The sequence below is a fragment of the Urtica dioica genome, chromosome 10 (assembly GCF_054948205.1).
Source record: "Urtica dioica subsp. dioica isolate 48M chromosome 10, U.dioica_male_clone48M_v1_H2, whole genome shotgun sequence".
Classification (NCBI taxonomy): Eukaryota; Viridiplantae; Streptophyta; class Magnoliopsida; order Rosales; family Urticaceae; genus Urtica; species Urtica dioica.
In genome coordinates, this window is record NC_142765.1 from 16,305,123 (window position 1) to 16,327,310 (window position 22,188).

The window sequence follows — 22,188 nt, forward strand, 5'->3', positions numbered from 1 at the left end:
ATACACGACTTCATCTTAGTTAGGTAATCACACATGCTCATAGCTCATTTCTTCATGGTTTGAATCTGCAATTTATACTGCAAGATTTTTACGCGAGATTCGTCGGTAAATGCCTGTGCGAGAGCTTTCTAAACTTCATGGGAGGTGTTGAGGCCAACAGTGGTGGTCAAAACAGCCTCACTAATGGAAGCAAGGAGCCAAGAGACCAAGAGTTGATCCTGGTGGTCAAAGGCTAGGTTTGGAATATTATTGAGCAATTCTGGTGGCTTAGTGTTTGTTCCGGTCAAAAAGCCGGTGAGACCATGACCCCTGACAGTTGTAGTGACTTGTTGTTTCCATATCATGTAATTTGTGTCTAAGAGACGGATGTTGAGGACTTGATTTTCAGGTTTGATTATTGGTTGTATGGGTATGGCTATTTCTGTGTTTTGTGCGACACGATTGTGGATTTCAGGGTCTGCCATTTCTGGAGCTGCAGTGGCTCTTATACCATATAAAGAAAACTCTGATATTGCAAAGGTATGTAAAGCAACTCTGATTCTTTCATTTATTATTCATTCCCTTTTATAGAACATAAGGGTGATGAATTAGGGTTTTACACAACCAATGAGATAATAACAAGAATTATATACAGAGTAAATGAATTGTAAAATAGATGTCATTGTCCTTGTGTGGTACAGGAAAATGTCCTTGTGAGATGCCTATTACACAACGGTCACAACAGGGACCACGTCAGCACTTATCTTGACAAGGATGTTGTGTCGTTCAAACATCATGCGACATCTTGAATTTGTTTGATGTCGTAAGATGATATCTTAACAAACTTCGACGATAATTAATTTTTAATATGATTCTAAACATTCATTTATTTTTCAACATAGAGTTACGTGTAATTTTTTTTAATAAAATATGCAGTAATGCTGAAGCCGCATTGAAAATTTGGCATGAGATCAAAACAAAAAAAACAAAAAACAAAAAAGAAGAAGAAGAAGATTATTAAAAAAATATATATTTAAAGTTGCTAAAGTAAAAAAAAAAAGTAAAAAAAAAAGAGTTAAGGAAGAGCACGATAAAAAGAAAAATAAGAAAAAGGAAGTTCAACTTTCAAACAATTTTAGGAGCAAGGAGGAGCACGGGAGTGCACATGGACATAAGAATATTTTTCCTTCAACATTGCTGATTTTGTTTTTCCAAAATTAATAGATGTTATGATAAATTTGACATAAAATGTTGTAGTTAATGACTAATTTATTTATTACTCGTCATAAAACAGTATGTCTTGAAAAAAATAAATATTTTAGTAAAAAAAAAATATTGAAGAAAATATTATTTAAGAATTTCCCGTGATTTTTCTTTTAGAGGCCACCAGGTATAGAAAGTCAAAGTAATCTTTTTGGAAAGATGGAAAGGGAATCCTAAATCACAATGAATTTGTATTTATCATATAACTTATACATCCAAAACGTACAATTTTTCTTATATGGGAGTATATAATATGTTTTTCCCCGTATTTAATTGAAATATTACGTTTACTCTCACAATTTTTTAAAATATAAGAAGTGTCTCTTAACATTCCTATTAATATTAATATATACCTTTAAATGTGTTTACATATCAAATCCTCCATTTTAAAATATAATGTTAAGGGACACTTCTTATATTTCTAAAAACTGTAAAAATAAGTGCAACATTTGAATTATACAAAGGAGAGACATATGATATTTTTTTTATTCTTCTTTTTAAGAGCTGACATTTTTATAAAACGTTGTTTTCTATCAAGAGTGCTTAGAAGCTTGGTCAAGAAACCTAATACCGAAAATAAACCCTAAACAAAGAAGGAGAAAAAATGAAAATGGTGGTACAGCAAAAGGAAAAACGTTTTGAATATGTTTGTGAATAGGTTTAAGAGTTCCTATTATTATGAAACATGTTCAAAATGTTTTTAAATCAAATGTTAAAAAATATGTTCAAATTTGAGCAAAGTTGAGCCTCGTCAAGCTAATGCGTTGATGCCTCTCACACAAGTGGGTCTCACATTTGTCCAACTAAACATATTAGAGATCTTAAGCAAATTGTTAGAACTAAGGCCTTAAAATTATTGATGTCGACCTCGTGGCTTCTGCACTTGAGCATTGTTGATGTAGAGCATTATTGAAAAGAAACACAAAATAGCCATTTTTTGAGGTCCAAAGCATCCGAATTTGGCCAAAATCACCCACCCAATGGACCCCTATGCCGATTCCACTCATAAAATACAATTTTTTCGTTCATTTCTGTTGCGGCGATCCCAAGTTTTCAGAAACTGTAATCCAGTTTGCGATGCATCAATTGTTAAGCATGGTCATGGTAGTGCTTTGATATCTCACATAAGTGGGTCATACCTCTTTCCGGGTTAAACATAAAGAGGACCTAAAGAATTTTTTCGAATTTGGGCTTTACAATTATTCACTCTAATTTTCAACCAAAAATGATTGAGATATTGTGCCTACTGCACTAGAGAATTGTTAAGCATTCGCACACTAATGCCTTAATGCCTATCCAACTGGGTTAGGTTGGGTGGTGTCGGCCAAGCTAAAAAAATAGCCAACTAAAGGCATGGACTGGCTAGGACCACATGTTTGACGAATTAGGCCCAGCCCGAGCCCAAGCATCAGTCCTTCGGGGCTGAGGGCCAAGTGTGGTCCTAGGCCTAGCTTGGGTTGGTTTGGCCTAAATTGAGTTTGGTTTGGTTCAGTTTTGGACTTATATTTTGGCCTTTTTTGGGCCTATTTTAAAAGGTATTTTTTGGGATTTTTTGTTATGCTTATTTTGGGATTTATTTATTAAAAAATTTGACAAATATTATTCAAAATGAAAAAATAAAATATATCCAAAATAATTTTTATTTAATAAATAAATAAATTCCAACACTTAACTGCGTCGTTAAAAACCTTCCTAAGTCAAATATGGTGGATCGGGATAAAATCTTAGAGAAGGAAAATAGGACGGTTTCAAACAAAAATAAATTACGTATTAGAGTTACTACATGAAGAAGATCCGGTCTCTAGTGATGCAAAATACAATGCAATAGAATCTTCCTCACATCCTTGTATCTGTTTTGAATCTCATATGTCTTAATTCCATTAGACCTTCTAGAATATCCGGGGGCATATCTAGATCTTCTCTTGTCGAGAATACGATTTTTTGGACTAAATGCGTTGCTTGAACGAGACACTTGATATTAGAGTGGCAAGATTGTCTCTTGTGGTTAAGGCCGATGTTGAAAAACGCATTTGCCTGTTTTTCACCACTCTAAGATATTCAACTCCTCTGGATTGTCTATGTTGAATTTGGTTTCCATGTATTTGACAAGCTCAGAAGATGGTGTTTGAGAAAATGATGTGCGTTGTTCGAATCGAATGAAGAGCGAGAACTTTTTTGCTGCTATTGTTTTCGTCAATCTCCAAGTATTCCAAATATATTACAATACAACACAATTAATAGTTCTATATCAACTCTCCCATTTTCAACTGTGAGTCTCAGTTTGACATTCAAATTCATAGAAATAACTTTTATTAAAGTATATTCGTACCAGCTAATTGAATCTAGGATCCAATATAGTTGCAATGGCACTCATTCTCAATAACTTTTAAAATTGAGATTTGGACTTGAATATTAATAAAATTGAAGAATTTTCTCAAATCATGACAAATGTGTTCGTGGACTCCATAAATGTATGTTAACAAGTTTATACCAACAAATCCATGATTTGATGACATCTATGTCAACAAATACATTATTTGATGGCATCCATGTCAACACTGTTGTCGTTTAGATATTAAATATATATATATATATATATATATATATTCAGTTAGTTTATGTGTATACGTATATATAACTGGAGGCAAAGCCTAAAAGATACTTGCAAATAGAAATATGGTGGCCCTCTCCAAAAAGAGGACTACTGGACGAAAAAAACATATCAATAGACAAGTTATGGTAATCATTAAACATTTAAGTTCATATATTTGTAATGCAAATGAAAACACGTGAGTTAACTTTGAGGCCTCAGATAAGGATGGATGACTGAGAATTAGCTCAATAGTCAATACCAACAAAGCATAGAGATTATAGCTTTATCACTTCACTACAGAAACAACTCCATTTCACAAATACGATATTTCTGTTTGATCTATAGTTTAAAAGAGTTCACGAGTTAGACACAATAAATGTCTTGACATCATAACATAAGAAGCCTAGACAAAGACGTTCGTTCTTTATGTGTGTATAACAGGCACGGATCTAGGTAGGGGCCAGTGGGGGCACGTGCCCCCACTCAAAAAATCGAGAAACAAATTAATGTAGAATTAGCAAAATAATTAATATATAATTAAATGTGTTTGCAAATATATATTTCCGTTTCTCCGACTACGACAGCGTGCAACATTGGTGTGATGGTAATAGCAGTGTACTTTTTATTCTACGTCAGGGGATCGACTCTCAGTTTTTGTTTTTTTCTTCATTGGTTCTCTTATTGTTTTAATTATTTTGTCTTTATTTTTCTTTCCTCGTTAACTTTCGATGATAATGAATTATATACTCATATTTCTCTATAAATTTCAAACTCGAATACTTTATTTATTTATTGACATCATAAATAAACAGCTCCATTTCACAAATACGATATTTCTGTTTGATCTATAGTTTAAAAGAGTTCACGAGTTAGACACAATAAATGTCTTGACATCATAACATAAGAAGCCTAGACAAAGACGTTCGTTCTTTATGTGTGTATAACAGGCACGGATCTAGGTAGGGGCCAGTGGGGGCACGTGCCCCCACTCAAAAAATCGAGAAACAAATTAATGTAGAATTAGCAAAATAATTAATATATAATTAAATGTGTTTGCAAATATATATTTCCGTTTCTCCGACTACGACAGCGTGCAACATTGGTGTGATGGTAATAGCAGTGTACTTTTTATTCTACATCAGGGGATCGACTCTCAGTTTTTGTTTTTTTCTTCATTGGTTCTCTTATTGTTTTAATTATTTTGTCTTTATTTTTCTTTCCTCGTTAACTTTCGATGATAATGAATTATATACTCATATTTCTCTATAAATTTCAAACTCGAATACTTTATTTATTTATTGACATCATAAATAAACAGCTCCATTTCACAAATACGATATTTCTGTTTGATCTATAGTTTAAAAGAGTTCACGAGTTAGACACAATAAATGTCTTGACATCATAACATAAGAAGCCTAGACAAAGACGTTCGTTCTTTATGTGTGTATAACAGGCACGGATCTAGGTAAGGGCCAGTGGGGGCACGTGCCCCCACTCAAAAAATCGAGAAACAAATTAATGTAGAATTAGCAAAATAATTAATATATAATTAAATGTGTTTGCAAATATATATTTCCGTTTCTCCGACTACGACAGCGTGCAACATTGGTGTGATGGTAATAGCAGTGTACTTTTTATTCTACGTCAGGGGATCGACTCTCAGTTTTTGTTTTTTTCTTTTACCATTAGTTAGTTTTTTTCTTCATTGGTTCTCTTATTGTTTTAATTATTTTGTCTTTATTTTTCTTTCCTCGTTAACTTTCGATGATAATGAATTATATACTCATATTTCTCTATAAATTTCAAACTCGAATACTTTATTTATTTATTGATTTGATCATTTTAATTAAAAACAAAATAGTCTCTTCTATGTATTTCTTACCGTTCTAAACTCGAATACAATTTTGTTAAAATATAATTAACTATAATTATTTTTCTTCATTCTATGCATCAAATATATACTTTATTGAGAAGAAAAAAAAATTAATTCATTGGTTCTTTGATGATCGATGCATATAAAATATTATTAACTATTTTAATATATTTTATAATCATATGAAGTATTTTGAAGTTTATATTTTTAATCTATTTTATAAAATATAAATTTAATAAGAATTATTAATTTTAAACAAATTTAAGAATTTATTTTTATACACAATCCACTTGTATATCTTATATACACGTATACAAAATAATTCAAATCAAATATGATAAATTTTCATTTATTCTTTACATTGGATATCAAAATGCCTTTTTTTCATATTAACATAAGTTGTTATATTATTTCTTAGTTTCAAAAATGATTTTTGTTGATTGTGTACATAATTTATTTAAAAAATTATAAATTTATTAAACATTCATTTTATTTGTGTCCCCACTGAATAAGATTTCTGGATCCGTCAGTATACACATCCATTGTATGTATGTACTTATTTTGGTTTAGTTACTCAGGTACGTAAGCTCTTCTTCTCTTAGCTCAAGCACTGCAAGAAAACTATATGTATACTTGAACACACACAACAACAGCAACAAAAAACCCAACACTTTTATCCTATTTGATACTTGAACTACTTCCCGTTGAAAAATCCACTGTCGGAAAGAAGTCTCGAAAGGAATCCCTTGCTGCGGGAATCATCAGCCGACTTTCTCAACCCTCCAATGACAGACCAATGTGTATCGAAATCGGGCTCGAGCCCGCTCCTCTGCATCATCTCCACCACCTCTGACGCCTTTCTCAGACTGTTCTCCGACCGATACCTCTGGATCACAGCCCTAAACATCTCCCTCGTCGGAGTCTCGCCAGATCCGATCGCGGACAACAAAACCCGCTCTGCTTCTTCAGGCTTCCCGGCTCGGCAAAACGACCCCACGAGCGTTTCCCATGTGCCGATTCTCGGCCTGAGGTCTTTGTCCAACATCTCGACATGGAAGTCCATGGCCTCGTCCAGTTTGTTGCTTGCGCAGCAAGATACAACCACGGAATCATAGCTGGCGGAGCTCGGGACGGTTCCGTTTCTGAGCATCACGTTGAGGAGGTCGATTGCCTTGTTCAGGTTCCCGCGCGAGGAGAAGAGCTTGATGAGGTTATCGTAGTTTGCGTTCTTCTTGGGGACAAGCTTTTTCTCCGAGAGTCGGTCTAGAAAACACTCCGCTTCTCGGAGCTTGCCACGCGAGATTAGGGTTTCGGCGACTGCGTTCTGAATGGTGAAGTCATGGAGACAGCCTCTTCGTTCCATCTCTCGGCTCAAATCCAGTGCTTTCTCGAGCTGCCCAGAGCTGCAAAGAGCCGTCATAGCAGCTCTCAAGCTCCGGTTACTTGGTCTAGCTTCCTCGGCGATCATGGTAGAGAGATAGCGAAGAGCGGTCAATGTGTCTTTGGCCTTAGAAAACCCATAAACGAGAAAGTCGCAAGAGACCTCGTCGAGTCGCAATTCCCTTTTACGCAAATCGTCTAAAACTTGATTCACAGATGAATGATTTCCAGTCGAGAAAAGCTGGAAAACGAGAACGTTGTGAATGACGAGGTTTCGAGATTTGCTCTTTCCGAGCATAAGCTCTTTCAGCTTCAGCGCGCGAGAGACCTTTCCCTCCGAGCACATCAACCGGACTGCATTCCGATAACTCGAGATCGAAATCCTGATCGTTTTCCTCAGCATTACACCGAGAAGCTCATGAACTGTCGCCAAATTCTTAACTTTGCAAAACCCTTCAACCAAAATGTCGTAAGTTTCGGCATCTGGTATGATTCCCTTCATCAAAATGTCCCGTAACACAGCGGTCGCTTCTTGGACCTTGGTTGTCATACAAAGCCCTTTCATAAAAGCGTTGTTGATAAGAAGTGAAGAAAATGGATGGTCTCTAATGCTAATCTCTTTCAAAAAAGTCGCTTCCTTGAGTCTGTTAGCCCTGCACAACTGAGGAATCAACGAAATCGAAATATCCGGTTCCGGTGCCAAATTCTTAGCCAACAGAGCGTCCAATATGTTCAAGGCCGCGGAATATTCTCTCTCTTTACACATTCCTCTCATAACATGGCCATAAGCCAGATTGTCCAAAACACATCCCCGTCGGTTTAGTTCGTCCACCAAAACACTCGCGACCCTTGAAAGGTTCGCAGAACTAAGCTTTTCCAGGAACAAATGGCATGTTTCTAGAAGTAACCGAGGAGGATTGCAAACCAAGAAGTTCTCAAGAAGCTCCAGAGCTTCGCTCATCATCTGTTTATAGCAGAGGCACTGCAAAAGAGCGTCACAGCTCTCGAGCCGTGGGACCCACCTCCCTTTTCGGGCGATATTCCACCAGAAACAAAGCTCCCTTGAATTTCCCACGTCGCACAGAGCCGTAATTATGGCGGTGAAAGTCTCGTCATCGATTTTCAGACCCTTTCTCAACATACCCTCCAAAACTAGCTTCCCTTTTTTGGTCCGTCCTCTCTTAAAGTAGACTTGGGCGAGTATATTCGAAGTTTCTTCGTCTAGCAAGTTAAACATCCTTGGGTTATGCTCCAACGCTTTTTCGTATACCCGTAAAGGGTTATTACAGAGTGATGAACAAAGCCCTCTGAGGAGCGAAGAAAATCCGGGAAAAGACAACTCTTGTCCCCAGTGAAGCATTTCATTTGCTAAACTCAGTGAAACTTTCATGTCACCACCATTACATTCTTCCATCAGAAGCCGATTATAATCAGCCACAAAGCTATCTTCGAGAATCCGTGAGACTTTCCTATCGTACTCGATATGATCTGTGTCGATATAAAGCCCGTTACCGATTTCGTCGACGAACTCCGATCTAAGGTATTCCGCGTGATTCTCTCTCTTTATTCTCACAGCCAGCGGACCGAATCCCAATACCAAAAAGGCCCTCAGAAGCGGACCCAAGGGCGAATCGCTCGACATTATGCCGCGATTCTCCATCTCGGAGACCGTCTTTGTGACTTCGTTGAACCGACGTTCTTTGCAATACCCTGCCAAGAGGATCTGGTAACTCGACAAATCGGGGTCCAAACCCTTCTCGATCATCTCCACAAAGACATTCCGAGCGTGTTTCCACATATCTTTTAGAAATAGACGGGAGATAATGGCGTTGTACGATCTCATATTGGGCTTGAGTCCTCTCGATTCTATCTCCGCCAAATACAGAAACGAGCTTCTCAGCTTCCCTTCTCGGCAACACCACCCGATTAAAATACCGAAGGTGATCTCGTCAGGAATGAAACCCTGAGATTCCAAATCTTCCATAAACAAGTGAGCACTTTCGGTGCTAAGATAGTCGCACACAGAGTGTATAATCCTATTCCCGGCCAGAATATCAGGAGCACATTTAATCTCATCGAAGAAGTTTATCGCGTCATCGAAGTCCTTCTTCTCGCAGTACCCGAAAACAATGCCATTAAGATCCAAATCACCGACATCAAACCCTAAAGCCATAAGCTTTCTCACAAGATTCCTTGCCTCTTGAATCTCCCCATCTGCACAGAGCAACCCCACGACTCCGTCGACAATCTTCTTTCTCGATTCGTTCGAGCTAATTCCCGTCCCGAGACTCTCAACCATGTCCATGCAAACTCGAACCGCCAATTGGGTTTTCCTCGCTCCGACCAAATGGCCGAGGAAAGCGTTATAGCACGAAATCGACGGCAAAAAACCACGACGCTTCATCCGATCGTACATCGATACTGCTCTGTTCAGATCGCCGCAACTCACATACCCTTTGATCAGACTCCCCAGTGTTTCGTGGCAATTCAACCAAATTCCTCGTCTGTCCATTTCAAAGAGCAATGATTCAGCTTCTCCGAACAACCCAAATCGAACAAGAACACGAGCCATAATCTCCCACGATTCTTTAAGATGCTCGAAACCCTCGCACTGTTCGTTAGACCAGTTGAACAAACCCAATAAAGACTCAACCTTTTTGGGTTCGAACCCATCTCTCCCACACTCGGACTCGAAACCAGACAGAAGTTCGAGCACATGACTAGGTTTCAGCTGAGACGCTCTGCGAAACCTACGAGCCAATTCGGGGACTAGATCTGAGATCTCCAAAAGAAAGTCTTTTCGAGTAAGAGTAGCACGGTCAAAGTTCCTGGGATTATCCGAGCATCTAGATATGACGGATTGCGCGATGCCGGAGAGGGAATGTGGGAGAGAAGCAAAGGAAGAGAAACGACATTTGGGGGAGAGAGGAGAGCCAATCTGTTGGGAGAGAGATGAGAATCGTCGTAACATCCGAGTGTGGGAGGAGCTTTGCAATTGTGAGCGGAGAACATTAGCTGCAAGGGAAAATAACAATATCAGCTTAATTGAAACATCGGCTTAATTGTAATAAAGATCCGGAGTTTCGGTTTTGAGACATATCTCCATTAAAAATATGTTTTTATCGAAAATCCACCATTTTAATTTATTTAAAAAAAATTAAAATCTAAAAAATATTCTCAATCAAATAAATATTTATTTACTATTTTATAAAAATAAAAAAAAATCAAAACATCTCTTTATTAAAAAAAACTTAATTTTTTATAAAGACATATTTTGTTTTATTTTTTATATATAAATATAAATATAAAAGGGTTATTACATTTAAGGTATTTTAGGGAATTCAATTTTTTTTTTGTAAACAATAAACAAAAACAATGATATTTGCGATATAACATATTTTTAGTGGAGGTATGTTTCATTTATATTAAACTGAATGACGATGTCTAATCTTTAAAAAAAAATTAGCAGATAAATCACGTATTTCGATTAAATACAGGAGATAATGTTAATAATTTCTCTAGTTGTAAACACATATTCAAACATTTATTTAGTCTTATAAAATTATTTATAAAATATAGATTGAAAGGTATTTTTAATATGTATTTTTATTTGAGAGGATAATAGGTTGGCTTTTTTCTTTAATAGTAAAAAAATAGATATTGTAAACTAGAACATTAGGTTCAAAATATTTTTACCAGGAATATTAACACTCTTCATCACAACCAAGTTCGTCTAAGTCATCGTGTTCTTTAGTCAGCCCACAAAGTCAAAGGCTGGAATCTCGTCCACCTAGGATCTGCCGTGAAAGTCGTCGTCGAATCTCTCAACATCCTCGACGATTGTGCAAAACCCAAAATCCTCTCGATTTTGTTTTCTTGTTTCGTGCGTACTCTTTTGTGGAGTTTTGGGCTTGTTTGAAAATTTGTTGAAATTCTTGAATCTTCAAACAAGTCCATATTTGTTGATGGAGTTTGGGGCTTGTTTGAAAATTTGTTGAAATTCTTGAATCTTCAAACTAGTCCATGTCAATAGAGAATGAAACTTCTCAACTCCAGTTTGTATAATCTTGACCAATGTCATGGATGAGAAAACTAAGCCGATCACAATGAAATAAGTTGCTGGTATGACATGTATACGACAAACTTCTCTACTCTAGTTTGTAGAGGCGATTTTTTAGCTTTTACAAATTCACGAAGAAATTGCTACGAAGCTGTAATAGCACTACTGTCTATAGCTGCTTCATTGCTTTTCAATCTTCAATTAATAACCACCATAAACGCACCAATACATTTCTGAAAGAAATTGCCATGTGCAAGTGCAATAGTAAAGTTTGTACCTAGGTTTGATCGTCGCGATTTAAACAGACGAGGTAGGCAACAAGTCCAATCACGGGGACGAATCCAAGACCACTCACCAATTCGGCTTTGGTTATATCGACGTTTTGAAGGTTGTCGCGTATCAGCCAAGGAGGGTTACAAGTCTATAATATTTGTAACCGTGATTTTTAGACGTGACAGTATTGAGAGAGACAGAGAGCGCAGAGAAAAAGGAAAAAAAAAAAAAAAAAAAAAAAAAAAAAAAGACCTTCGCTACCTTCACCGTCTTATATAAAGAATAAATAAAAAAAATTGAGAAAAGAAGTGTAGAAATGAAAAAGAAAAGAAATAAGAAAAATGTAAAATGATAGGGTAATATGGACATTTGACATATGAATCTATTGCAGTTTAGAGAGAGTCGAACTAGAGAGAAGATAAAGAAAGAGAGAATCGGAGAAGAGAGAGAGTGTTCTGAGACTTTGAATATTTCTTATATTTGATATTAATTTGTATCACATATTTATACATATGGTGGATACAAGAGAGAGTGTAATAAATACATGTGTAATAACTACTTCTAGGAAAAAGAGAATAATAAATATACACAGAGAACAAGACATTAGGAAATAACATGAGAAATAAATGCGACAGTTTCCCATGTGGAATGAGTTCCAAGGAGTGAGGACTTCCGAGGCAAGCTTGTCAGCGGAAGGGCGAGCTGATGAGCTCGACGCGGAAGGGCGAACTGACGAGCTTGATTTCAACACTCCCCCTCAAGCTTGACTGTATATGTTGATGAGGTCAAGCTTGCTACACAGCTCGGAAAAGGTTGCTCGTGGAAGGGCTTTGGTGAGAATGTCGGCGAGCTGACGACCTGACGGAACGTATTCCATATCGATTATTCTTTCTTCAATCTTTTCACTGATGAAGTATCGGTCGATCTCGATGTGTTTTGTTCTGTCATGATGGACTGAATTTTTGGCTATGCTGAGAGCAGCTTGATTATCGCAAAAGAGCTTGATTGGACCTTTGATGATGATCTTGAGGTCGTCGAGAACTCTCTTCAGCCAGATGCCTTCACATACTCCGCTTGCTAAGGACCTGAGCTCGGCTTCAGCACTACTTCTTGAGACGACGGACTGCTTCTTGCTTCGCCAGGTAACAAGATTTCCCCAGACGTATGTGCACATGCCTGATGTTGATCGTCTGTCTGGAACATATCCGGCCCAGTCCGCATCTGTAAATACTTCGACACCTCGACTTCGTCTTTTCTTGAAGGAGAGACCAGTCCCTGGGGCAGATTTGAGGTATTGGAGAATCCTCATGACTGCGTCCATGTGAGTTTTTGAGGGATTACTCATGAATCGATTTACCATACTCACTGCGAATCTAATATCTGGTCTCGTGTGAGTTAGGTAGATGAGTTTTCCTACGAGCTGCTGAAATCTTTCTTTGTCGGTGGCGGCCTCGTTGGTGCGAGCTAGAAGTTTCACATTGGCATCCATTGGAGTGTCAACTGGTTTGCAGCCAAGCATGCCAGTTTCTTTGAGGAGGTCCAACGTGTACTTGCGCTGGGAAACAGAGATGCCCTTTTCTGATCGAGCGACCTCCATGCCGAGGAAGTATCGTAGGCTGCCGAGGTCCTTGACTTCGAACTCAGATGACAAAGTTTGCTTCAGCCTCCTGATCTCTTCCAGGTCGTCTCCGGTGATGACTATATCGTCCACATACACACTAAGAATGGTGTGCTTGCATTGTGTGGAGATTTTTTAGAAGAGTGTTGGATCTTCTTGACTCTGCTCGTAGTCACAACGTTTGAGCACGTTGGTGAATTTTCCGAACCATGCTCGAGGGGACTGTTTTAGTCCATATAGTGACTTCTTGAATTTGCAGACTTTGTTGGCTCCTTGATCTTTGTCAAATCCTGGTGGGAGTTGCATGTAGACTTCCTCTTCCAGTTCGCCGTTTAGAAAAGCATTATTCACATCGAGCTGGATGAGAGGCCAATCTAAGTTGGCTGCTAATGAAAGGAGGATTCTGATGGTACTGAACTTTGCAACTCGAGCGAATGTTTCTTGATAGTCAATGTCATACGACTGTGTGTACCCTTTCGCGACAAGTCGGGCTTTGTATCTCTCCACTGTCCCATCTGGATTGTGTTTGATGGTGAAGAGCCATCTACATCCAACAGTTCGCTTGCCTGGTGGTAGCTCGACGATATCCCACGTATCATTCTTTTCGAGGGCTTGGATCTCAGCATGACTTGCGTCTCGCCACTCGGAACTTTGAAGGGCTTCCTCGATGGAGTTCGGCACTTTTCCTTCATCTAACTTCGCCACATAGGTTTGGTAGCCCGTAATAAGTTCTCATAGTACACGTAATCCCCTATCCTGTATTGAGCACACGACCGATGAGGTTTTCTCAATGCAATGGGTAAGTCTGGAGATTCGATGTTACCTTGTTCAATAGTGTCGTGGTTCAGGATCGGAGAGAAATTTTGGTCGCGAGCTTGTACCGGACTCTGGGTGATATTCAGTTCGCATGGAGAGGGTTCAGAGGCTTACAAGCTAGGAATTTCGAGGGCAGGTGAGGTCGGACTGTGGGGCGAGCTGGGAATTTCTGGAACAGGTGAGGTCGAATTTTGAGGCGAGCTGGGCGAGCTGGGAATTTCTGGAACAGTCGGATTTTGAGGCGAGCTGAATTCTGGGTTTATGATGAGCCAATTTGGGAAGTCATTTTCGTCATTCTCCCCCTGACGAGCTGAATTGGCGAAGTAAGGACTGAACTCATGAAAGGATACATTCATTGAGACTATGAATTTTCGTGATCGGGGTTCATAGCATTTGTAGCCTTTCTGGGTTGCTGAATAGCCAAGGAAGATGCATTTGAGCGATTTTGGTTCAAGTTTACCTTGGCCATAAGAATGGGTGAAGACTGAACAGCCGAACACTTTCGCAGGTAGGGTTGAGATGAGTCGATAGTGAGGGTATGTCTCTAGAAGGACTTGAGATGGGATTTTATAGCCAAGGACACGAGATGGCATTCTGTTTATGAGGTAGGTGGCTGTGAGGACGGCTTCTCCCCAAAAATGAGATGGGACGTTTGAGGAGAACATGATGGCTCGGGCGACCTCGAGAATGTGTCGATTTTTCCGCTCGGCTACCCCATTTTGCTGCGGGGTATGAACGCACGAGCTGGAGTGAATTATGCCATGTGTTTTGAAGAAATCGCCGAGCTCAGAATTAAAGTAATCTCGAGCGTTGTCAATGTGGACAATTTGAATGGATGTGTCGAACTGTGTTTGGATCATTTTGTGAAAGGTTTTGAATAGATTGGATGTTTCAGATTTTTGTTTCATCATGTATATCCAACTGAGTCTAGTGTGGTCGTCAACAAAGAGAAGGAACCATCGAACTCCATTGATATTGGGAACTTTTGAGGGCCCCCATATATCACTGTGAATTGTGGCAAAAGGACGAGATGGTTTGTACGAGGTGGGGTGATACGAGCTTCGAGAATGTTTGGCGAACTCACACATGTCACACTGAATGGAATTGATATTTTTATTGATAAACAAAATAGGAAACATTCTTTTGAGATACATGAAATTTGGATGCCCTAACCTAAGGTGATTGAGCATGATCTCTTTGTACTGGGGTGAATGTTGGGCGAGCTGACACATGGCGGACTGATCTGGCCTGATGACATAGAGTCCGGTACTTAGCTCGGCATTACCAATCTGTCTCCCCGTGACCTATTCCTGAAACACACATGAACTTTCATCAAAAACAGTTTGGCACTTAGAGTCTTGGTTGAACTTATGCACAGATAAGAGATTGCATTGTAGTTGAGGAACAAACAACACCGAGTCTAGCCTCATGGACTTCGTCAAGACAACGGTGCCAATGCCAGTGACTTGAGTTTTGGCTCTGTTGGCGATGGTGACTGATATGCTTTTATTACAAGCGGAGTAAGTTGTGAATAAACTTCGATTACAACAATCAGAATGTACAAGTTCCAACAACTCCGTGGCTCTTCGACCCTTAGCAGAGAAAGGTCGTTTAGTCATTTTTCCTTCTATACAAGATTCACAAGTAGGCAATGAACCTATTGCAGATAGGGCTGTACAAAACCGAACCGAAAATCGGATAAAACCGATATCCAAACCGAATCGAAACCGAAATCGAAATTTGGAGTCACGTCAGCTAACCGAAATTCGGATTCGGATAACCGATCCGGTTTACAAAACTGGACCGGATATCGGATATTTAACCGATTTTTTTAATTAAAAATAAATATATATTGAAACAAATTTATGTCACTATTATTAACACATGATGGTCAAGTTGTCATAGAAGAACAAGCTTCTCATATATCAACTCATACTGCTACTATAACTTGATTATGTGATCTATAAATGTAACATACAAATTCAATTGTTGTATGGTTTATTATGATCATTAGGGTAGTAATTTAAATTTTACATTATGATATTTACATATGCAGGTAGTTGGAGACGAGTGTCCTTTTGAATTTTATTTTTTTACTCAGTTTTAGATTATGTATTGTCATTTTGGAGCTTTATAAGAGTCGTTTGTACTCGTTTTTTGAATTTTTACAAACCGGATTTGAATTTTAGAAACTGGATATCCATTTTACAAAACTGGATATTAAATTGGATCTGAAATTTTACAAACTGGATAACCGAATTTTAAAAATTGGATACTGGACTGGATACGGGATTTAAGAAACCGGATAACCGAATATTTGGATAACCGAATTTCGGTTTTAGACTAAATTGGACCGGATACTGGACCGAGTTTTAAAAACCGAAAATTCGGATTCGGATACTAAAAATGTCAAAAACCGAACCGAGCCGATCCAGCTTCACCCCTAATTGCGGAGGCTTAGAATGGACCATCCCTCACAAGTCTCTTAATCATGCCTAGACTGATATGACCAAGTCTTAAGTGCCAAAGATATGTTGATTTTATTAGATCGGAGGAATCAGAAAGTTTGATCCTCTTTGGCTCCCTAACTAGATCGTTATCTATTTCAGTGTCTAAGAGCGAAGGTTGTGGAATAAATGTAAAAGAGAGCATTCTTCATACATGCATCTGTGACGAAAGAATTACTGGAAAGAGAAATTCGAATTCCATTCTTAATAAACTTTAAACAATAATCTTGGTCACATAGACGAGCAACAGATATTAAGTTTTTCCCGAAGGAATGAACAGAATAAACATTATTTAAATTTAAAGTTCAATCTTCAAAAGATAGCGTCAGTGATCTCACAGCCTTTGCTGACACCGAGCTCTCATCACCCCATCTGAAGGAGAAGTCACATTCGTCTAAGCTTTTGCTTTTCTTTTTTTTTCCTTAGTTTTAAGGTAGGCAATACAGTTCCTATGCCAGTGTCCGGGTTCATTGCAGTGGTGGCATTTGTCGTTAGACTTGTCCACCTTGATTTCCCGGGGCTTCTTCTTCTTTTTAACCTTGCCTTGGTTCTTCTTCTCAGCCTTGCGAGGTCTCTTCTTAGATCCAGAGGTGGAGGCTCTATGCTCAGTAGCATGTGCCTCTCATTGGTTCCTCTTTCTCTTAGTGAGACCTTTAGCAGTGTGAATCTCCTTCATTAGCTCGGTAACAGTGTAGTCTAGCTTATTCATGGAGTAGTTCAGCTTTAAGGTATTGAAAGATTCGGGGAGAGTTTCCAAGATCATATCTATTTTAGTCTCCCCATCAATCTCCGATCTTAGGATTTCCATTTCATTCAGATAACTAATGATCAGCATCATAAGGTCTCTGACAGGAGTCCCAGCCTTCATGCGATAGTTCATAAACTGTCGGACGACTTGCTGTCTGGCCTGACGCCCTTGCCCTCCAAACATCTCATGGAGATTATAGAGCATGTCGACGGCCGTGTCAATGGCATGATGTTGCCGCTGGAGCACATTGTTCATAGATGCTAAGATATAGCACCTCGCAATCTCATCGGAGCGGAGCTAGGCCGCCAAGGCGTCCTTGTCCTCTTGGGTCGAATCATCATCCGTCTGAGGAGGACACGGGGTGGCGAGTACCCACTTGTGCTTGTCAACGGTAAGGACGATGACAAGGTTACGTTTCCAATCAATGTAGTTTTCGCCTTCGAGTTTGTTTGAGAAAAAGATGGTTGAGAAAGGGTTGAGAGACATCTTGCTGAAGTTAAGTTGAAACAAATTTATGATTAGTCTTTTGGTTTAAGATTTAAGTTTGTTTAAGTTTTTAGGATGAACAAGACAGAAAAAAAAATCCAAAGGTGTTATGAATGAAATAATACTTTACCCCTTCGAGGGAAGGCCAAAAAGAGTCTCCTTTCATAAGTAAATGACTCATCATTAATGCATAGCCAAGATGTCAATACATCAAATTTGACTAGCCACCTTGTAAAAAATTTTGATCACTCATATCCTTTTGCAGGACCTCGAGGGAGGATTACTAGGGATTGAGTCTAAGTGTGTAACCAACCACTTAGTCCATGAGATCTACTTTGAAAAACAGTCCACCGAGGGGAGGCATTGTCTCATCGTTTCACTCTCAGACATAGCTCTTATAGCAATGATCAGAGCAAAGCACCGTAGAGTACTCTCATTTAAGAGATGGCCACGAGGGTGACTCTTAGTCTAGCGAAAATTGCACTTTTCATTAGGGTTGGGGATCGTGGGTTGTAAAAAACAAGTATAACATTCTCACTTAGTTTTTAGAATTGGCACATCATCTCTTATATGTTTGGAAACACATTTCCTAGTGTATAGAGAGATAGAGTGGAATTCTCGAAATTGATTTCTAGATTGACATGTTTCAAGGGAGAGCAGTGTTAGTGCATAAAGGCACAAGGTACATACTAAAAAATTTCTTATTCTCTACTATGGAAAGTGCATGAGAGAAGTGTGAACTTCTTACTCACTTGAAGTTTGAGATTACACATCTTCTTGCATCTTCTTGTCAACTGGTCTTCGAGGAGACCTCCCACTTAAATTTTCAAGAGCAATAAATTTTGAACATAAGTGATATAGATATAATTTTGAAAACATATTTGATTTGGATGATAAAACATTTTCAAGTTTGAAAGTGAAAACAATTTTTCAAAATTCAAACTAGTTTTTATAAAATCTCAATTTCAAGTAAATATTCAAAAAATCAAAACTTTCAATCTTACACATTACGTTTATTATACTTGGAAAAACATTTTTTCTCAATGAAATTTTTTCATTTGAGTTCTAGAACTCTCGGAATGGAATCCGGAATCCAAAATTTTCAGAAATCCTGAAATCCCGGACTGCAAGCACCTCGAAGTAAAATAGCTTTAGACAGTGGCTCCTGTGTCCAATTAAGATAATTCCAAATGATTTGGAAAGTAGACTCACGGGCCTTTAATTTGGTTCAAGAACCATTCAAATCCGAGTTCCGAGCATAAAGATGAACTCGTTTTACTGATAGGCATTCTTAAGCTAAATGAATTTTAGATAGAAATTCGGCCGATGACAGAAATGCAAAAGAATTAAGTGTAACGGAATGTTTTATTGAGTTGTTAAGTCTTATTGATGTGTTTTATTAACAAGGTAATAGTATAGCACAAAAGAAAGTAACAACAAACATAAAACAAGCGAGTAAATAAATAAAGCTAGCAAGACAATATTACCACTTCATGAAATTATCCGAAATTCACAAACTTCTCAAAACACGATTTTGATTATGAAAAAATTAAAAACTTTTAGAACTGATTCTAATGTGTTTTAATATCATCACAATAGTGTAGAAAATCAACATGCATTTTAATTTAAGGGCCTGAGCAATAAATTAAAAAAAAAAACTAAAAAACAATTCTAGCAAATTCATTACTCGAGTAAAATTAAGAAAACAGTTTTCAAACTCATAGTTTAAATTACATGCACATGCTTAAACTTTGACCATAGCTCTGATACTATTTGTTGGAATAGATCTAGGATTAAGAATAATTTATCGCTTCTAGCAAGCGACGGAATATAAAAAATTCTTTAAAACACGTAAAACGATTTTACTACATAGACAAAGTGCATGAACATATAATTTAAAATTAATAACTATAAAGAGTTTTCACTCGATACCAACCTCGTTTGAAGCTTGAGCGTTGACAAGCCTTTGGAAAGATTGAATCGCTCGTCTCCCCACTTAGCTTGTCTCCTAGCGTCTTCTTGAATCCGGGGTAACCACGATAATTTCTACCACTAGAGTCTTCGAGTTTAGAAAGGATTTAGTGTGTGGGCACTATTAAATACAATGACACAAAAACTATTCTTAAAGCCAAAGAGCTAATATAAAACGTTAGGTCTAATGAGGACCTAGGTTCCAAAATAAAAGAACATGAAGAGAGAGAGAGAGAGAGAGAGAGAGAGAGAGAGAGAGAGAGAGAGAGAAAGAGGGGAGAGGGGCGGCCAAGTTTAGAGAGGGAAGCTCTCAATCTCAAAAAACTTGTGTATTCAACATTGTGAATGAGGTGTGATATTTATAGGAGGAGCGATTGCCTTGAAGAGTTAGTTTCATCTTTTCTATTGAATATCACATAATCATGAGCACAATATTTATTTTTCATTCCTATCAAAATACTAAGGTCGGAAATAGTTTCCACTTTTTCCTTATGTTGGTCGTCCATACCACTATGGCATGTGCCATAAATTTGTTTCCTCTTTTTCTTTTTGGCAAGTATCTTCATACATCAATGCACAAAATAATTCTCTCTTTCTCTTATGATGGTGGACGGTTTTGAGCATCTAGAAAAAGCTCCTAGATATTTCTTTATTTGTTCATGACAATGTAAGAAATGCCCATGTAGAATTTTCACATAAAATTCCATAAAATGATATTCAATCCTTAAGGCCCAAATGTCCATGTTGCCGGTGTGGATCATCTACATTGTCATCATATGACAATGTCCAAAATCTTATTTTGACATTCATACCATCTTATGTCCTTATGGACAAAATTACCCTTTAAACAATTTTCGTAAAATTCGTCTAGTTCAACACTTGAACTTGTTTTGACTTAGCTACTAGTTTAACAAATCCTACTCTAATGACTTGTGGTAGTGACCTCATGGATCCAAATGAACAAAGCTTGAGCTAGCATGCTTGGACGCAAAAGTTCACAAACTTTTTCCAAGTTCTAGCTTAATGTCAACTGACTCCACTAAAGAGTTGACACTGAAAATCTCTCGGTTCAAATGAATATATTTTCTACTAAAATATTATACATAATTATGATGAGTGGATCCATTGAATATTATCTATGTTTACCCTTCATGAATATCATCAACTAGATGAGATTTATAAATTACCATTTTACCCTTCTAGTTGTTATTTCCTCAACTCTTTTGTCACTTGTGAATAAGTTAGAAACAATATATTGACGAGGAGTTAACAAGTCACATTGATTCATCCAAAAGAGTCAAGACTCAATTTGAATACTGGCCAGTTCATTTATTCACATTCCAAGGGACAAAGCATGAGGTGATATACATTGCATTTCAGCAATCTTGTACATGAATTCCATATCTATGAGATCTTTACAAAGTTGTTCATGACATTTTCATAACTTAGTATTTCATCAATAGGTCTTGTCTATATCACATAGTGAATCTAGAACTTCGACTTTATCAAATGAGAGTATGTAAGCTATGAAATGACATGTCTCATTTCAGGATTGAGGTAAGCATGATGCAATTCATACATAGTGACTTTGAGACAGAAGATGTTAAATGGTTTGTTCTTATATTGTCTCTAGAAGTGCACTGGTCAATTTAGTATCTTCAAAAGATACCTAGGAAGAACTATAGAGTCTCCAACTCTCTATGTTTCATAACCAGACATCATAGGTTCTCCTAACAATCATACTGTGATGAATAACCCTTTGATCCTTAGAAAGTGAATATACTGTTTTAAGCAAATCATGAAGAGTTTGTTCATGCAAATCTATATTTGACTCTTCATTTGTTGTTGAGTTTGTTTAAGGACTACAGACTAAGGTTTTTCTATAAGAGTTCAAACTGAGTTTGAGTGCATAGACTTTATCTCTTGATTCATGGATTCTAGCCATTTATCTTTGTCCAAGTCGACCATTGCATCATTAAATGACACGGGGTCGTCGTCGCTCGCATCCAATGCAACGACATTTGCTTCAAACCCAAGATATCGGTTAGGCTCTCTAGAGACTCTCCCACTACGACGAGGCAATGTTGCACTTGGACCAACATTTGTGTTTTCTTCTTCATCTCCCACTCTCACATCAGTTGTAGGTGGAGATGGTTCCCCTTGGACGTTGGTCTTTGGGGTTGGTCTAATCGTTTCCTCGAGTACTATTGTACTAAGAGGTTTATGTAATTTAACATAATCATCTTAAAGAAAAGTAGCATGATTAGAAACAAATGTTTTCTTATCCATGGGATCATATAAAATACCTCCACTCGTCCCTTCTGGATATCCAACAAAGAAACATAAGTTTGTTTTCGATTCCAGTTTACTCACCTTGTTTTTCAAGACATAAACGGGACAACCCCATATACGGATGTGTCGCAAGCTAGGATTAGCTCCGTTCCATAATTCCAATGGGTTTTGGATATTGATTTAGAAGGAACATGGTTCAAGACAAATACATCAATTTGCAAAGCATAACCCCAGAAGGATGTTGAAATGGAAGAATAGCTAATCATGGATCTTACCATGTCTAATAAAGTTCGGTTTCTCCTTTCAACAACTCCATTTTGTTGTGGGTT

At 37.8% G+C, this 22,188-nt stretch overlaps 1 protein-coding gene across 1 annotated transcript; it reads right to left on the reverse strand.

Annotated features, from left to right (window-relative positions):
• Nucleotides 1-6,211: 6,211 nt before the first annotated feature.
• On the reverse strand, nucleotides 6,212-10,123 carry LOC149383561 (Pentatricopeptide repeat (PPR) superfamily protein). The gene has a single exon (XM_089629682.1). It carries the CDS (start codon nucleotides 10,057-10,059, stop codon nucleotides 6,403-6,405), a length of 3,657 nt encoding a protein of 1,218 aa, XP_089485808.1. The 5' UTR covers nucleotides 10,060-10,123; the 3' UTR covers nucleotides 6,212-6,402.
• Nucleotides 10,124-22,188: the final 12,065 nt, after the last annotated feature.

Excerpts from the sequence above, each read along its gene's own strand:
- LOC149383561 (XM_089629682.1), bottom strand. The coding sequence starts at position 10,059 with ATGTTACGACGATTCTCATCTCTCTCCCAACAGATTGGCTCTCCTCTC.